Source organism: Cladophialophora yegresii (genome assembly GCF_000585515.1).
Source record: "Cladophialophora yegresii CBS 114405 chromosome Unknown aczIN-supercont1.1, whole genome shotgun sequence".
Classification (NCBI taxonomy): domain Eukaryota; kingdom Fungi; phylum Ascomycota; class Eurotiomycetes; order Chaetothyriales; family Herpotrichiellaceae; genus Cladophialophora; species Cladophialophora yegresii.
In genome coordinates, this window is record NW_006913045.1 from 1,791,741 (window position 1) to 1,810,164 (window position 18,424).

The 18,424-nt window shown below is 55.2% G+C and overlaps 6 protein-coding genes across 6 annotated transcripts; 2 read left to right on the plus strand and 4 right to left on the minus strand.

Moving 5' to 3' along the window:
* Positions 1-145: 145 nt before the first annotated feature.
* On the minus strand, positions 146-952 carry A1O7_00632 (uncharacterized protein; the record flags this gene model as incomplete). Its single annotated transcript, XM_007754673.1, has 1 exon — positions 146-952. The coding sequence occupies one exon, from the start codon at positions 950-952 to the stop codon at positions 146-148; it is 807 nt and encodes a 268-aa protein (XP_007752863.1).
* Positions 953-4,030: 3,078 nt separating this feature from the next.
* A1O7_00633 (uncharacterized protein) lies at positions 4,031-4,705 on the plus strand (the record flags this gene model as incomplete). Its single annotated transcript, XM_007754674.1, has 1 exon — positions 4,031-4,705. One exon carries the CDS (start codon positions 4,031-4,033, stop codon positions 4,703-4,705), a length of 675 nt encoding a protein of 224 aa, XP_007752864.1.
* A 454-nt stretch (positions 4,706-5,159) lies between these two features.
* Positions 5,160-6,948, plus strand: A1O7_00634 (uncharacterized protein; the record flags this gene model as incomplete). Its single annotated transcript, XM_007754675.1, has 5 exons — positions 5,160-5,384; positions 5,436-5,557; positions 5,611-5,749; positions 5,805-6,255; positions 6,308-6,948. 5 exons carry the CDS (start codon positions 5,160-5,162, stop codon positions 6,946-6,948), a joined length of 1,578 nt encoding a protein of 525 aa, XP_007752865.1.
* Positions 6,949-10,488: 3,540 nt separating this feature from the next.
* Positions 10,489-12,024, minus strand: A1O7_00635 (alpha-N-arabinofuranosidase C; the record flags this gene model as incomplete). Its single annotated transcript, XM_007754676.1, has 1 exon — positions 10,489-12,024. The coding sequence occupies one exon, from the start codon at positions 12,022-12,024 to the stop codon at positions 10,489-10,491; it is 1,536 nt and encodes a 511-aa protein (XP_007752866.1).
* A 3,144-nt stretch (positions 12,025-15,168) lies between these two features.
* Positions 15,169-16,227, minus strand: A1O7_00636 (uncharacterized protein; the record flags this gene model as incomplete). The annotated part of the gene is made up of 2 exons (XM_007754677.1): positions 15,169-16,062; positions 16,189-16,227. The coding sequence occupies 2 exons, from the start codon at positions 16,225-16,227 to the stop codon at positions 15,169-15,171; spliced, it is 933 nt and encodes a 310-aa protein (XP_007752867.1).
* A 1,105-nt stretch (positions 16,228-17,332) lies between these two features.
* Positions 17,333-18,266, minus strand: A1O7_00637 (uncharacterized protein; the record flags this gene model as incomplete). Its single annotated transcript, XM_007754678.1, has 3 exons — positions 17,333-17,696; positions 17,760-18,076; positions 18,141-18,266. 3 exons carry the CDS (start codon positions 18,264-18,266, stop codon positions 17,333-17,335), a joined length of 807 nt encoding a protein of 268 aa, XP_007752868.1.
* Positions 18,267-18,424: the final 158 nt, after the last annotated feature.

Below are 18,424 nucleotides of genomic sequence, written 5' to 3' on the forward strand. Positions count from 1 at the left end.
CCTTCCTCGTATGTTCAGAGGCAGTGTTCTGGACTGGCGACTGACCCTCAGTTGGTGTCAAGGAGATTGTCGAGGCAACCCCATTCTGACCCGGGACCTCTCGCTCGGCAATGTCCTTGACAGCATCGGTATACCCTGCTCCCAGTCAGTCTGGTGAAACAATGATGTTCTGGGATGGTCCTGTACCGTGGACGCTCTCGACGAGCGCAAAGATAAGCAAGGCGAGCAAAAAGACAGGGACAATCTGTCCGAAGCCCATTGTGTTGAATGGTCCGACAGTACCTTGATGATCCTCACGAAGGGCGAATATAAGGATCGCCCCATAGACATTAGCATATAGCAGCGTCGCAATCTGCCAGACGCGCGATCCACAGATTTCGTGAAAAGCGAAAGACTCGATCAGTGTCCATGTGACAATCGTCCGACGCCAGGTTCGGGGTGTTATGATCTCCTCCCTCGCTCGTTGCTTGTATAGAATTTCGCGATAGTCAAAGTCCTCGATCCCGTACTTTACGAGCCTTTTCTTGGTCATCAGGTCCTCGCCTTGCGGAAGACGGCCCCATCGAGAGTAAAGGATATCTATCCTCAGGTAGTGCTGCCAAACCAGAATTACCATGACGTAAAGCCTGGCTAGAACGAAGCCTGCGTCGTCATAAGTGTTCCATCTCGTCGAGAAGTCCCAGAAAGCGCATATAACGAATAGATTCGATGTTTGGTCATCAACCCACCAGGCCGAGGATAACTGCATTCCGAGAATGAAGAGCAAAAGTAGCAGGGTGCACACCATTGCAAACACCCTGCAGCCCTTGACGATGCCATGCCCGCGGAGATAGGTAATGAGATAGTCGAGGGTCCCCATATGTACGGAGGTCGAGAAGTACGCCAGCCCCGAGACGACATTGGCCGAGTATATGCTGATCTCGGACCAGTGACCGAATCCAGCCACGAGCATGGCTAAGCCTGTAACCAGTTGCTGATCGCTTAATGCGAGCATGAAATCCCGAAACGCCTCAATGCGATACCTGCGGACAGGATCGTCTTCTTTTTCAGGCAAGTCCCGGGCAGCCTCTCCGTCATGTTTGTCGCACACGGAACGACACAAAAGTCTGGAGCGAAGATATCGCAGCGGTGCGTATGCTCTCCTGAGGAACCAGCGAGTGCATTCAACAAACTTGGTGTCGGCTTGATTTGTGCAAACATCTTCGAATGAATAGGTCAAGTATCCGAGAATGACGACAACGAAGGTAGCGTGAGCAGTGACGATGAATGAGATGATGACCTGACGCCAGATTTAGTAATGATACGCATGATCTGCCAGGAAGGACTGGTATTCGTACACCAGCACCAACAATATCGGCGTCCGCTTCGATCTGCCCACTGTTGGCCAGCTGCCACTGAATTGCTACTGAACAATTCTGCTTGCACACCGGCAAGGACCCGCATGCAGACATGTGGGAAGTCAGTCCGCGGAGTATATAATCTCGTTCGACAGAGGTGGAAAGGAGGACTCCCCGCACTGAAGATCGAGATAGTTTTACGTGGTTTAAATTGATCAGGCTGAAGTGATGGTCTTCCACCATGACGCTTTCCACGCGGAAAAGGGCTCTCGCTGAAACGTAGTGGCTGCCACACCAGACCTTGCTCGAGGCGCCGTCCTGGTATGAGTGAGCATCGTATTGAGGAAGCATGCAGCGAATAAACGGCCCAGGTGCCGTGGCTGTGCGGAGGAGGGCGCCTACTTAGATATCGAGACATCGCCCAGCTCAAGCGTTGATTGTAACTTGTCAGATGCGAGACAATCGTGCTACTAATTCTGATAGGCGCCGAGGACATACGAGGTACTGACAGGGTTGATTATTGGGTCGTATATCGTTAGCGACATTTCAGCTACTCATGGTCAAAGCCAGGTCTTGGCGCTTGCCGCAGGGTCCTTATTCCTTGTCAACTTCGGCTGTGCAGTCAAACCCGTCTTCATAGTCGTCTGTGCCTCTGCAATGCTAGTGAACTGGAATCTAGGAGGCACGCAGTGGCACCAATTGAAAGGCGCAGCACAGTGGTCCTCACTCCACTCAAGGCAGCTGTTGTGGGGCGTCTGGCTTGCACGCCACAGCTGGGGATGGCTTGGTCATTGCTCAGGCTGAATGCCGACTTGCCGTGTGCGCGAGCAATATCTGAGATTTACCAGCACGTTGTTCAACGCTGTGTGCTGTAGGCTGGCGGCCCGGGGAGTCAGGAGCTCTTCGAGCGATCTGAAGAGCACGGCCTGGTTGGTTGAGCTGTGAAGTTGGCCACTTCCAGGAGGCGCTGGTTAATGGCTCTTCATGGTGCATGCTGCCTAGTAACAACCGGAAGGACCTGCAGACCCAAGCTGGAATGACCGAAAACGCACCTCCCGTTATGGCTTGTCTGCCCGAACACCTGAGAGTCAACATTCTGCGTAGCGGCTCACCCTCAAATTACTTACGAGTCTCTTAGCGGAACCCCTATGGTTCCTCAACGCCGGCAGCCGGCCCTTGGACAATGGCAATATCGCCAGCTGCGACCAGATGCGCAGTGCGAAGCAAAGATACTGGCACTGGCTTGTCCGAGTCTCCCTCGCGTGGTCGTCAGAGTTATCAAACTCGTTTTCGGGGCATCTGTCATGGGTTTCCTAAGTCATAGGACAACGGTGTGGTACACGAAGCGAAACCAATGTCCTCATGCAACCCACGGTGTCTGAATGCGAGGCTGGCCCTGTGCGTATGCATATGATACTGACATGGGTTATGCTGGCGCACGTGGCGATTGCGACTGTTGCACAGATAGTCGCACTGTTAACGCTGGTTCATGGTGGGGGTAGATAGTCGTGTCTCGTTTCCCTCAGGTCTGTACATTTATTCAAGTGGCTGATCTTGCTGCTCAGGCGCATCGACTTCGCGAATCGATATCGCATACTGGAGCGTGCTCGCCTCTTCCATCGCTGTGTGGAGATCTGGGTTGCCGCGGGAGTGTCCTTCAAGCTTCAGGACAACGGGGCCAGAGTCGCTTGACGCTTTGGTGCTGGTCGTGCTCGCATGGATGCCTTGGGAATGGGAAGATGTCGTTCCAGTTCAATGTGTGTCGAGTTGGTATGTTGAGTGTTGACCCAAGGTCGCTCTACCTGTCGGAATGGGGCCTGAAAACCCGCAGGCAGTGGATGCTGATAATGGGATTTCTGCAACATTACTGCTTTTCATGTCGCTGTGGTGGTTTCTGCTTCAGAAGTCTTGGGTCTAATCCTGTATGGACTTGCAGCTGTGGGAATAAAGAGAGGGGGATGATAGAGAAGGCATACTGCAGAAACGAGATGACATCCTTGTCACATCTTCCGCGGTGGTGGTCGGGTTAGCTCAGGACAGTGGCGGCGCTTTGAAAGCCATGGCGTGGCTCAGAACACTTTATTGCCTCGCGCAGCCCACGTATCGTGCACATGAAGCTGCGGTGCTTATGCAGTCTGGCGGAGTCCCCGTAAGTAAGTCAACCTTGAAACATTCCTTCCGGGTGCGATCGCGTCCACGCGTGTACTATGGCCGGAAGTTCGAGTTGTGAAATATACTGGTTGAGTGAGAGCATTTCGGGATCAAGTCACTTGAAGTCCACGGTGGTCGGGGTTCGAATGAGGCAACCCGTACGTAGTACCTCATACAACTGGCTCCTGTGTGCAACACATGCTGCGAGAAGCGAGGACGGACGTATTTGGATGCCAAAAAGTAGGAGCAACGAGGCTGCGCGATGGAATGAGGCAGACTTGAGAGTTGCAGTTCCAGGAACTGAGGTGAAGGTGAGAGACAACTGACTGGCCGTCCTTCCGGGAAAACGGCTTCCCCACTTTCCACTCCTTCAAATGGGTCTGGGCTGCCTGAGGAGCCAAGCTGAAAGTCTACCGAGGTCGTCATTTGAAGATGTAGACATAAGAAATAAGACGTCACATGTGCAGTTGGCCGGGCTCAAAGTCAACAGAGTAGTCTACCCAAGTCCATCTGCAAGTCAAGGAGCTTTGAACTGACACAACATGGCATCCTGGACAGCAGAGTCTCACCTGGGGGTGAATCCCTTCCTGAAACGTGTGTACGAGGCTTCTACTGCGGCCGAGTCTCGCGATCTCTACAACGAATGGGCCAAGCAGTATGACAAAGACCTCGAAGCTGAAGACTACGCTTTCCCCCAGATCGCGGCGCAGGCCCTTTCCGAGGCATTGAGCCGCCGACCCGATAGTATCGGGACGCAGCTAGAGAATGTCTCGATACTTGACGCTGGATGTGGAACGGGTTTGGTGGGAATACAGCTATCGAGGTTCGGTGCGCGAAACATTACCGGCTTAGACATCAGTCCCGGCATGCTCGACGTGGCTCGGAAAACGGACGTCTACAGCGCGTTGGAGGAGGCTGATCTCTCCAAGCCGATCGCGAAAACGGACAACTCGGTAGACGCGGTCATCTGCGTGGGGACCTTGACTCGCGGGCACGTTGGACCAAAGCCGGTGCTCGAGGAATTTGTGAGGATCGTGAAGAAGGAGGGAGTCATCGTTGCTACTGTGCTGGATGACATATGGGAAAGTGGAGGGTTCAAGGACGAGCTGGAACGCTTGCGGTCTGAGGGCAAGGTTCAGGTGTTACGCTCAGATGTTGTAGGTGTGAGAGCATCGTCAAACGTGGGTGGCAGGCTGCTGGTGCTACGGAAGTGCTAGGTCAAGATGCGCCCGGCTTTATGCGACTCGGACCTACTTGCAAGGAGACTGCGGAAGGCTGTGATACATGTGTATAAACGAAGAACAAGTACACACGCGAGGGAGAAAGTGAACTGTGCCAGTCGGTTGCAGGTCACGTTGCTCCTCTGCCGAGCGGGAGAGAGACCCGAAACTCTCCGTATAGAGGATGGATGCCAACGTCACTGCGCAGCGGAGTGTCCGTTATACGCGTTATACGAAGCAATAAATCCGTGGTGCTCTTGGCCGTCGAGCATGACGAAAGACGTGCTTGGCGGCGACAGACACGTGTGGATTGATTGGTCAAGACCAACCGGAGGTCAGAGTCCGTGTCGCATGAATCAGAGTGCCCGACTCTCCCTCGTCTCTATCCACAAGCAGTTCTTCATATTGCCCTCCTGAACCGGGTCACGCTTTTGTCGCGTAGAGAGCGAAGATGCCTTTCTTTGAAACACTGAGGGCAATCCACGAGTATACTCGAGATCGACAAAATGCCTTGCAGGCCAACAATCAAAAGCTCGCCTTGAGGCTTGCTGATGTCCTTTGGCGCACATGCGACCTGGGATTCACAGCATTTGGGGGCCCGCCTGTACATTTTCAGATCTTGCATAAGCGATTTGTCGATGGTCATGGAGGCGTACCGTGGATTGATGAGCAAACGGTGGGATCAAGCAGTCAACGCTCGTGAGTCGTTGCTCACGTATTTGAACAGTATCAAGAGCTCTTCGCAATATGCCAGGCCTTGCCAGGACCCGGTTCGACCAAGATGCTGTTCTGCATGGCTCTCATTCATGCGGGCTTCATCGCAGCGGTTTTCGTCTTTCTTATATGGAGGTACGTGCTTCAGGAAGGACCAATGTTACACCCACGTTAAGAGCTTCTCGTAGCCTTCCTGGTGCTATTGGCATGTACGGCCTCTCACTCGGAGTTCAACGCATCAACACGGTTTTGCCCGGTGCAGCGTATGGCTTCCTATCAGGCTTGAATGCTTCAACCGTGGGGATCGTCGCCCTTGCTGCTGTTAATGTGCGTAGCATGTCCCCGAACCGTTGTAACTCGACTAACCTAGGGTGTGTTACAGCTTGCAGACAAGGCTATAAAGGACAAGCTGTCAAGATGCCTCGTTATCTTCGGTGCCTGTGCAGGCCTTTGTTACAACTCCCTCTGGTATTTCCCGACCCTCATCATCGCTGGCGGCATTCTCACTGCATTGTGGGACGTACGTCTTCGGCAGGCTCTCGCTCGACTCAGGAGGAAATTGAAGAAACGAAGGTCAAGACAAGACACCACCGAACAGGGAGTCAGTAATGACGGCGACCAAAGCATCGAGTTGAGGCCGCCAGGGGACGAGCGATCTGCTGCAGTGCAGAGAAGAGGCGGAGATGCAGTCGCCTCGTCGGAGCGCCCAGCATCACCCAAGCAAGGTGAATCTTCCAACGTGGAAGCGCCACCTGCGACAGCACCTTCCACCGATATGCGTTCTCACAGCGTCTCGGTCAAAGTAGGTCTCTGTATCATCGTGGTCTTTTTCGGTGAGCCTACATCTGTCTCAACACAGGGGTACCTTTCTGACTGTGCATCTAGCGTCGTTCATCGCGACACTCGTGGTTCGTGGCCAGCTCGACTCGCCACCTCGACCTCTTGATCTTTTCGCAAACATGTATCTTGCCGGAACAATCATCTTCGGAGGCGGTCCTGTCGTGATTCCTCTGCTTCGGGAATACGTGGTCGAGTACGGGTGGGTGTCCTCGAGAGATTTCCTCATTGGCCTTGCCATCATACAGGCGTTTCCCGGTCCCAACTTCAATTTTGGTGTCTACCTTGGGGCTTTAGCCCTTTTGGGCACGCCTCAGCCGACAATACTTGGGGCATTGATGGGCTACATTGGCATCTTTCTGCCTGGTATTGCGCTTGCTGTTGGCGTCCAGGGCATTTGGCGTGTGCTCCGAACCAAGGCTGTCGTTGTCAGTTTCCTCCGTGGTGTCAATGCTACAGCGGTCGGACTCGTGTTCACCGCTGTATATCGCTTGTGGGAAATTGGTTATCTCACGCCAGAAGTGAGCCAAGGCCAGAGCCTGGCGGAGGAACCGTGGTGGGTCGTGGTCGCGGTTTTGACATATGCAGAATCAGCTTGGTTCAGTGTACCTGCAGCCCCGGCCATCGTTCTTGGAGGGCTGCTAGGTCTGGCTTGGTACGGAGCGGTGGGCAGGAATACGCTGGGTTGAGAATACAGTGTGGGATCGTGGTGAGGGGTCGACGCGACCACTCAAACACGCCTACACGCGTTGACGCGTGTTACTATGTTGGGCTAGCATGTGACCGAGGGTCACGTGTATAGATATCGCCTCCCCCGCATTCCATCTCTAAACCCTTCTCGTGCTTCTCCAGGAGCAGATCCAAGCTAGACTCTGCCTGGACCGGATGTCCTGCCGCTCTCTTGCTTCTCGGTCGGACACTAGTTGCCTGTGAAGGTAATACTCTGATTGCAGAGAAACCATGCTCCTCCGGCGGCCATGAAGGACAACGCAGGAGAACGACCTGTTGAAAGATCTCGCAGGCTGTCCGACATGCGGCAAGGCCTTCGCACGGTCTGACACGCTGCTTCGTCATGAGAAGAGCCATCACTCAAGTGTTGATCGCGGACCTGTCCATCGAGTGACGAACGGGACGTTTCGAGCTTGCCGTGCTTATGCGACTGCGAGATCAAGATGCTCTGGTGGATCGCCTTGCGGTAGGTGCAATGTACGCAGTCTCGAATGTGTCTACCCTAACAAACGCCGCAAAATGCCTTCTGCCGCCGAGGATGGGTGCAACACCGAGGAGAAGCCAGGGCAACATCTTCTCGGGCAGTTCAATGAGATAATCTTCCCTCCAAATGGCCCAACCCAGCTGCGGCCAGAGCCAGACTCTGGCACCAATACTGGCACATCCGCGACGCTATCAGGGCAAATGCAAGCGGGGTCGAGCTTGTTATCAATACCGTCGCCCGATCGCAGATACCGAGAACCAGGATAGCAACCTGGCGAAAAGTCACTAGGCCTTGACACCATGCCTCCTTCGTCGTAGGGCATGCAGAACGACCATTTCGGCTATAACGCAATGGTTCCCTCTCACCATTAGGACTTTGCCGGACCCAAGAGCACGTTCAATTACAGCCCGTTCGATGAACCTTTGAATTGGATTCCCCCAAGCATATACCCGTCTCCGTACGACGCTGAGCTTGAGCAAGACTTCTCATTCATCCTACCTGCACTATCTGAGACGCCAAGTTTCGACAGTGAATATGGCTTGACGGTACCCATCGATTCCAGCAACCACACCTATCACATTCCCCCGAACGCGTCGCTCAGCACGAATGATGCGCAAAACGTTCCACTTTCTCTGACAGTGTTTGGGCAAAGGCCCGCCTCCTCTGCGAGCGACGGTATACATCACTCCCTGTCGATCAATAGCGTCTCCACGAATTCAGACTTGAAGCGCAAGAAGAGGAAAGCAACCATGGTGCTTGACGCCTTTGCTCATGCACGGAAGCACAACTCTCAGTATGACTTTCGGCCCATGGACTCCTGGAGCTCAATGTCCTTCGAGGTCGATCCAGAGTATTGTTCAGCAAGCACGCATGAATTGGTATCAGGCTATTTCCACCAGTTGTGCCAGGCTACTGTGCCACCACCTTTCCAATCACCTGCATTCCCACCTGGAACGGTACTCAATGCTTGCATTGCCCTCTACTTTGGAAACTTCCAGGACAATTTGCCCCTTATACACCGACCTTCTTTTGGGCCTGAGACACATTGGATAGTCGTTCTTGCGGTCGCGACAATCGGGAGCACCTTCACAAAAGCCCCATATGCTTCCGACATTCAAGACGCGTTCCAGGAATTCTTACGTCGGGCGGTTGAACTCTATTCGAACGGGGTACCTGATTCTTCCCTTGAGCTCCCAATTGCACAAGCCCGTATCGCTTGAATGTGATCGGTCTTGTGCAGTCGGACCGTGAGCAGCTTAGGGCGCTGGCACCGCGTTACCATGCAGACCTGTCATGCTGGTGCCTGGAGTCTGGAGTTCTGCAGCTACCAGCGACAGCCGATAACGCGACCTCCGAGGCCATTGACGACGTGTCGCAGTGCTGGCAGGCATGGATCAAAGTCGAGTCTTGTCGCCGAAGCGGTTACCTCTCTTGGATGCTAGAGTGCGCGCTGGTCTACATGGCAAATGCTCGACCGCTCTGCAATATGGACGACGCAAGGACACCTTTACCATGTCCTGAACCCCATTGAAATGCCTCGAGCGCAGAAAGCTGGACTAATATTGCACATGACCTACCCCAGACACCCTCGCTCTGTGTTGCGGTCGAGAAACTATACAATAGCAATAAGGTGGAGCCTTCTTACAATGACTTATCGCAAGTTCTCATCATCCACGCACTCTATCAGTGCACGTGGGAAGTGGGAACTCATATCAAGCAACCGCTTAGCGAATGGGTTCCTACTGGGAAGGCCAGGGGTTTCTTGAACACATCATCCAAGGACAACTTTTGGCTTCCACTTTACCCGCTCTACGCCAATTGGCGCAATAGCGCATGCGACTGTCTCGACGTCATTCACTGGCAAGCCTCGAGCGTGGTTGCGAAGGCATCGGGCGTAGAGCAACCTCTCATCCTTCATCTGCATCTTGCACGGATCGTGCTGCTCACGCCGTTCCAAGAGATTCGGGATTTACTGTTCTCTCTTATCGGCAAGGTCGGCAATTCTCCAAAGGCATCCTTCTACGTCCATGACGGTAGTTACCAACCCAGAAACAGCGCAAAGCTGCCTCAGATCCACAATATCACGTGGCGGTGGCCGCGGGAGGACCAGCACAAAGCCCGTCTAGCTATGGTTCATGCCGGTTCCGTATTCTGGTATGTCCGGCGATACTCTGCAATGAGCTTCTTCGAGCCCTTGGCCGTTTATCTGCGAGCTTAAGCTTGTGGACCTATGCCTCGTACAAGTTTGCTGCCTTGGATCGCGGTGCGGCCGCGGCCAACAACAGACCAGTGGGAGGTCCCAGTGGCCCAGATGCAAGCGCTCCTGTACAGCCATCTCGCATGGAAAGGAAGGAGCATCCCATCAAATTCATGAGTAAGGACGACCAATCGGCCCGATAGTGCATCCACTCCAACAATGGCTCCGTCGAGCTCCGTACCGTCGCACTTTGGGACTGGTGCCATGCTAGCCGAGAAGGGGGAACCAGCGGCATCTCCTACAGCACCCATCCCAAACTCTGGTAGCGACCACGACGACCACGATGATGCATCATCTTCCGACGAACAATCCGAAATCATCCACTTGGATCGACCATGCGACGATGAAATGGTGCAGCATTTTGTTAGGAACGGTCACAACATGTCGGCCACATGACCAACGTGGGAGACATCTGCACCACTTCTCACAAGGTATTGCTTGAAGGTGCTAAATTGCTGAGAATAAAATTGGCATGGTGGGGCGTCAGTCGCGAGTACTATGATATATTGATGAAGTTGGCGGAACTCAGAAAAGCGACATGAAAGTGAGGCTGGGGGGGTAGGACACCGAGGCAGTGCTTGTCCTGTATATTGATAGTATCTTGGAGTCTACATTTGTCAGACACGCTCTCCAAGCTGCATACATAACCCTAGTCTTGGATCTCATGAGCGAGCTGGCACGCCATCTACCGGGTTTATGCTTACAGTGTGAGGAATGGACATGCGTAGAACAGCACGACTATCGTGGCAACGTTTGCGGCTACGAGCTCTTCCATCTCAGCATAGTGATGGAACACCTTGGAAAGACGAAAGTCGGACCATTCTCCTTCGGGTCCCACGTCGACTTCTTCAGCCCAACCTCCTCCTTGCCGCTCATGTTTGTTACTTTCAGGTTCGCTCCCGTGACTGTGTAAACCTCAACACCGGTGTCACCCACACCTCCAAGATCTGTCTTTAGATCCTCCTCGGCATGGATGTTGACAACACACACGCTAACCCAGCCCTCGTCGTCGGTCGTCGCACTGACATCCAAATACGGCGTGTCCTTGACTGTCCTCACCCATTCAGGCCGGGTCGGCCCCGTGTAGCGTTCGCAAGCCACATGCACGGCAATCTGATGTCCCTTCATGAACCGGCAGAACAGCTCATACGGCCACCAAGTCGTCTGCTTGACGATGCCGTCCGGCGTCGTCATCAGCGGGCTGATGACATTGACGCTCTGCGCGATGTTGGCCATCCCCACGTCCTTGGACTTCCGGACGAGTACATTCAACCAACACGCCACGGCCAGCGCGTCCGAGAGCGTATACGTCTCCTCGGCACCTTTGCTCCCGACCGCCCGCGTAGGGAGCCAGACGTTCCACTCGTCGAAACATATCGTCGGCCGTTTCTGGGCAGGCGGGATCTTGTTCTCCACAACAGCCAAGTCGATCAACGAGGAACAGACCTCGATGGCCCTCTCGGCAGCCAACGGCGCCGTGACGTTCTCATAGTGGTCCTCGCTCGCCGTGTACATGTGGATACTATGCATGTCGATGAGCGGCTTGCGCTTCTCGCCTAGCTCGTTCAGCCCCGCGGGCTGGAGACAGTGCTTCAGCGTGTAATAGTCCCAGGAAGTCGCGCCCTCCTTGCCACACAAGATGAGTTGGATGCTTGGGTCGAGCAGTTTCAAGGCCTTCGCCCACTGCAGGGCTCGCTCCGCGTAGGCCTCCTGCGTCATCTGGTTTACTTGCCAGGGGCCATAGACCTCGTTGCCCAACGCCCAGTACTTGACCTTGTACGGCTCCGGGTGGCCGTTCTTCCGCCTCAGATTTGCATAGTACGTGTTCTTCGTGCCGTTGCAGTACTCCACCCAGGCCATGGCTTCGTCGAGCGTCCCCGTGCCGAAGTTCAGACATAGGTACGGTTCTGCACCCACGGCGTCACACCAGGTCATGAACTCATCGGTGCCGAAGTGGTTGGGCTCCACGTTGTCCCAGGCGAGTTCTGGCCGGGCGGGGCGTTGGTCTCTTGGTCCAATGCCGTCTTGCCAATGGTACGTCGCGCAGAAGTTTCCGCCGGGGTAGCGAAAGACGGGGACGTCGAGGGGCTTGAGGGCCTCGATGACGTCTTTGCGAAACCCGTGAGCGTCGATGAGGTCTTTGTTCGCGTTGGACGGATCGCAGACTCCTCCGTAGATGCAGCGGCCCATGTGCTCTGTGAAGCCGGAGTAGATGTTGCGATTGATAGGGTTGAGCTTGTGGTGGGGGAAGACGGTGACTGACGGCGTCGCGGCGCCAGCGACGGGAGTCGTCATGTTGGCGGAGAGACGCTCTTGACCGTAGGACCTCGCTTTCGAACGAATCACTCAGTCTCCAGAGGCACGGCAGAGTTATGGATGGTATGTGACTCAATTTGGAGGACATGATGAATTCCAGAGGGGTCTGGACAGAGACCCAACTATATAGTTACGGAGGCCCATGTAAACAATACGGTATCTTACAAAGGGGGGTGTGGCCCGTAACAGCCCTTGGCACTGTCTGGTCGACCCTCGGGTAACCCTCCTAGTCACAGGGTTGTTCCTGCGTTTGTCACTCACTCTCGCCTCCTGCACAGTCTCATCACCTCGACCGGCACAGTTCTATATGCGCCTAGCTTGCCGACAGCTCATAACCTCCGCCGATATTTGTCCTGATGAAAGGGCACGTATTGGTACGTGGTCCCGGCGACGTGGAAGGAATTTCCATGACGAGATCTACAAGATTCGTGTCACATCACGTTTAGTTACCTTGCCGATGTTCGGATAGAGACTCGAACCAACCAGATCCACCCGGGAAAATACTGTACAGACCCATCACACTCGCATACGACTCAGATTCAATGGCAATCAGCGACGTTAAAGGCAGGAGGTCGAATTAGGGGAAAATCCTGCGCACCACCGGCACCGGGATTTGTCCCCTTTTGGCAACGGCGGAGGGACGGTGGAAGCCCCGGCCAATCTACTGGCGAGCTTCGAGCTGTCGTAGCGATGGCGAAGGCGATCAAGAATTGGGGCTTTCCAACGGCGCCATGCCTCACTCCGCAATCCTCACGTCGTGGCTGTTTGCGGGGATCTGGCTCTTCCACACCTTCGCGAATAGGGCAAAACTGCGGGATCATGCGAGCCACCACGAGATCACAACATGAGTACCACGGCCAGGGATCTGGGAATTGAAGACCGGATCCACAGTCATATATAGCACTGTCGAGCGTGTTTGCTCTCTTGTTGCCAACTCTCGAGCGCCTGTCCAGCGTCGTTTTCTTGACGACCTCGCAGACTCTCCTCTCGCATTGTCCCTTTCCCCTCCTACAGTCCCCTGCATCATTCACCATGCCACTGCCTCCGAAATGGTATCAGTTCCTCGTCGGCGTGTTCGCCTCCCTTGGGTCGTACCTCTTTGGCTACGATCTGGGTGTGATCGCAGAAGTCATTGCCAGCAACACCTTCATCGAGAAGTTCGCCCCCAACGACAATGAATCAGGCCTCGTTGTGAGTCTGTTCACTACAGGGGCAATTGGCGGGGCTCTCTTTGCAGGCCCTTGCGGTGATTAACTTGGCCGGCGATGGACCATTGCCATTGGAGCCCTGATCTTCTGCCTGGGCGGCGGTCTGCAGACCGGTGCAGAGACCATCGGCTACCTCTGGTCAGGCCGTTTCCTGGCCGGACTCGGTGTCGGCTTCCTCGTCATGATTGTGCCCCTCTACCAGGCCGAACTGGCTCACCCGAGCATTCGAGGTCGAATCACAGCCTTGCAGCAGTTCATGTTGGGTGTCGGTGCACTCGTGGCATCGTGGATCTCTTGGGCGACATACGTCCACATCACAGACAACAGCGCGCAATGGCGAGTGCCCCTGGGCCTTCAGATCGTGCCGGCCATCTTTCTCGGCTTGTTGATCTTTATGTTTCCCGAGTCTCCGAGGTAGGCATATGTATCCTTTTGACTTACCATTTGCTAATGTTTCTTACAAACAGATGGCTCATGGACCATGGCAAGCCGGACCAGGCCCTCAAAGTCCTCGCGAAGCTGCACGCCCACGGCAACGAGCAGGACCCCTGGGTCATGGCGGAATACGAGCAAGTGCAAGCGTCGATTGCGCACGAGCACGAACACGAAGCCAAATCCCACCTCGAGCTGTTCCGGTCGAAATCCGCGTTCCGGCGCCTCTTCCTCTGCTGCGCCCTGCAGGCCAGCATCCAGATGACCGGCGTGTCGGCCATCCAGTACTACTCGGTCACCATCTACGGGCAGATCGGCATCTCGGGCCAAGACACGCTCAAGTACCAGGGCATCAACAGCATCATCGCCCTGGTCGCCCAGTTCTGCACCATCCTGTTCATTGACCGCACGGGGCGCCGCTGGCCCCTTATCTACGGCAACCTAGGGAACATGGTGACCTTCATCATCGCCACCATCCTGCTGGCCAAGTTCCCGCCGGGCGTATCGACGAACAAGGGCGCCCAGTGGGGCTTCATCGTCATGACGTGGCTTTACAACTTCAGCTTCAGCTGCACCTGCGGCCCGCTCAGCTGGATCATCCCGGCCGAAGTTTTTGACACTCGCACACGTAGCTATGGCGTGTCCCTGGCGACAGTGACGAGCTTTGCCTTTAACACCATGATTGTATGTCTTCTGCCCTGCCTGCTATCAACGTCGGACTTGCTGACCATGCATAGGGACAAGTCACGCCCATCGCAATGAGTAACATCGGGTACAAGTTCTACTTCATATTCATCATCTGCAACTGCACCAACGCCATCTTCTTCTGGCTGCTCCTGCCCGAGACGGCGCGTCGGCCCCTCGAGGAGATGAACTATCTATTCGACCATACGCCCTGGATCGTCGTGGGCACAACCAAGGACAGCTATACCAGTCATGACCTGGAGAACAGGGTAAATGAGATTGCTCACGAGGTGGAGCTGAAGAGATCGGGAAGCGTGTTGCATGAAGAGAAAATAACGTGATGATGGCGAATGCCGGTACAATGTACAGCAGGTGCTCGCACTGTCGATAGTCGATGTCGGCGTGGAGGTGGAGGCAGAGTTGGATCAGGACATGTACGGCCTCAGAGGGTCCTCGGCCATGATGAAGCGGTTTACTTGCGGGAAAGCGGTTAACTCAAACGTTGGTGAAAGCGTACGCCAATTCCTCAAGCACAGTGATTGGCGCGTGGACCAGCAATGTCGAGCATCTTTGGGATTAATTCCCGTGTGGCCAACGCCTGTCGCTTGGGCCGGCGTCCCATCCACATGTATCCCACTACCATCCATCGGATCTAGGATGGACCATCTGAAGCCGCGTGTAACGGTCATGTATTATTGGCGTCTGACCTCGCACAGCCCAGGTGTCGGTAGAACTCGTGGAGCACACTAGATGGAACGCATAGTATAGTACACATCTTTGCAGTTACAGTACATACATACTACGCCCACCTCTCCACCGCCGTCTTGACCACATCCTCCAACCTCAACGGCGCCAAATCCAGCACATCGTTCCCAAGCGCCACAATCCCCCCACCCACCAAATCACTACCATACCCATCGAGGAAGAATCCGGCCTTGACCAGCTCCAGCGCGGATTTCACATCCCTATTCTCATCCCACGAGTGCCTCGCCTTGGCGACCATGGCCCCCCCGTCCAGGTTCGAGACCGTGTACTCGACGCCCTGCACCTCCTCCAACACCGCGACAATCTCATTCTGCGACGCGAGGAACCCATGCAGCGGGAGGACCTTGTTCGCCGTGATCTCCGGCGGGGCGAGGAGGATCTGCACAATCCCCTCGGCGGCCCAAGGCAGCGTCGACCACGATAATCTGTGCTCCCCACCCTGCCACAGCGCGGCGGTGCGGTCCGCCATATTGATCCCCGCGAACGCGATGGCCGGGTCGAGCGCCCAGTCGAGCCACAGGCCCGTGGGCACGGCCGTCCACGTCAGGTGCGGGTGCTTGTCGGCCAAGTATTCGATCATTTCGCCCTTGGCGTTAAAGACAGGGCACAGCGCACGTGCGGCACTGTGCGTGTTGTTGACGCCGTATTCCGAGGGGAAGAACCGCTTGACGCCCGCGTCGGTGGCCGCGTCGATGAGATTCCTTTCGAGAGATAGCGCGCCGAAGCCGATGGCGGAGATGACGACGTCTTGACCCTGTAGGGCGGTGACGAGATCGGCGTGTGGCAAGGAGTCGGCGACATATTTCACTTGCGCGCCGGCGGGGAATGTGGACTTGGAGGACCGCCGGGCCAAGATGGTCACGGCGAAGAGGTCGGGTTTGGAGAGTAGGGCTTTGACGATGTGGTGGCCGATGTTGGTGCCGCCGGCCTGGAAGGGTGCGGATTTCGAGTTAGTAACAGCCACGTTTCGAGCTTTGTGTGTGTGTAGCTAGTAGGGTAGATGGAGGGTCTTGTGTTGGGGCATGGGACGGGTGGTGGACGACTTGTGACTTACACCAAAGACCGTGACGTTCTTGAAGTGGTTTGCTGACATTGTGGTTGTCGTCTGCCTGTGTCTCGCTGTCCCTGTCCGTGACGTCCTGGCTTCATCGTGGCCTGTGATGTGTGTACATGTCTTTCTCTTATATATACATCCGTGATCGCTGGCCCTGGATAGTCCCCTGCGAGAATCAGTTCGGCTGTATGGGATGTTTACTCACCATGCCTATCACCTTACTTCACCCACTTCACTGTGTTCGGTACTGTTCTCTTCTCTGCCCTTCTTTGTCATCATGCCCTTCTTCCGTCTGGCACTCCGTCTCTTTGGCGCAACCAGAATGTTCATGCGAGATGGTCTGCTTTCTAAGCATTATTAGTGCACCGATCTCGTCCGCACAAGCCACATGCGTAATCACAATCGAGACGACCGTCTTGGGAAAGAGCACCACGCAGTAGGCTGGATTTCTGGTTGTCAATACATTGTCGTGGCACTCGTGCATCAAGCGTGACCTCGTACGATCCATACGGTGGCCCTGGAGCGGCCGTAAATCAGTGGTGGCGCCGGGTAGATGCATGATCTACTCCGTAATACGCCGCCGTTCAGGGTCTCAAGCCGAGGTTTTTGCATTACTCTGCATCTTGGTGTCGCGAATTGCCTGATTGAGAAGGAGGCAGTTGGGCCGGAGTATTCGCACGGTCATGGCGGAGAGCCGGGTAAGAGAAGAATCTTGCTTTTAGACTTCAAGTTCAAATCTCTATTCGTCTATCCGTCGACTTGCCTGCGTTTCCCCGGAAGCGATTTTGGGGCGCGGCGTAGCGCATCTCGACCACAAAATCAAAAACCGAAGGTCTGAAGGGTACGTATTCCGTGGGCTGGCGAGGGTTCGGGTTGTCTTCTCCGTCCGCCGTACTGGCGCACCAGGGATCTCACAAATCAAAGATACAGCGCGGCTACGCTTCCATGGCCATTTCTGCGGCTTGAGTCGGATCGAGTAGCGCGGAGACCCAACTCTGGCCGCACTTTCGCAATAGGGTGATTGCTGGCCCGAGCAGCCGGTCAGTGCAGCTCCTGAGAAGATGTCTAATGTGACAGTCATGCAGCGGCCCGACCGGCCGGCCGCCGGGATTACCACAATTTTCATACCCCTCCTCATGATATCTCAGAGATGAGACCTGTCCTCCCCTTCACCCTTTGCAACATCCGCAACCAGCCCTCCACTCTGGCCCTTCCACCCGGGGACAACCTGTTCCCAAGCCTCATCCATCGGCTCAACAGCCTTCTTCCATCCTTCCCGCGCACTAACCCTCTTCCACCACCGCTTCAAGTTCGGCCGCCTAGGAAACACATCCATGCACTTGCTCATTACGTACATGCACGGCATGTAGACGATGTCCACGAGACTGAACTCCTCACCACCCATGAATGGCATCGTGGCCAACATCTTGTCCAGCACATCCAGGCAGTTGTCGAGTCTAGGCCGGTGGCGTGCGAGGACCGCCTCGTCCGCCGGCTTCCCCAGCGCTCTGACCGTTTCAGCTTGTTTCTGACTGACCATAGCGGGGATTATATATAGCAGGGAGACTCACGGCGCGATCATCATCTCGCTGATGACAGGGCTAACGTGCACATCAAACTCGACGGACTCGACAGCGAGGCGCATTTCCCAGATCGCTCGGGATGGGTGACCACGACCTTGGTCGTAATCCTGGTCCTGACCATGAACCTCACCCGCGAGTCGGGGGATCAAGCCCGGGCCCATGCCAGCATACTTTTCGCAGAGGTAGCGGGAGATGGCGCGTGACTCGAAGAGCACGAGACCAGCACCGTCACCCGTACTACCACCGCCGCCATCCTCCAGCAACGGCACTTTGCCGAAGAGGGACTTTTCGAGGAAGTCGGCGGTCTAGGCGTGACTGGTGTCAGAAGTTCCGAGTCACTTATGCGTGCCCGGGATGCGTGGCGCTCACCTTGTGTGTGCCGCGGACGAGATCGGCCGGGATGCGGACCACGTCCGTGATACCCTTCTCGGCCAGTACGAGTTCCGGCCGTAGACAGTTCCACGAGAGTGGCGACGTGTAGAGCTTGAGGGGCATGCTGATGCTTTCTGGTAAGCTGTTGAGGGTATATGTCACACTTTCTTGATCTCCTCTTCCTGATCGAGGATCCGACTCGCCCGAGGCGAGAAAAAAGAGGAACAGGCGGCCGGGTGGTATCGCATTTGTAGAATGCCCACTTCACGGTTATGTCGAGG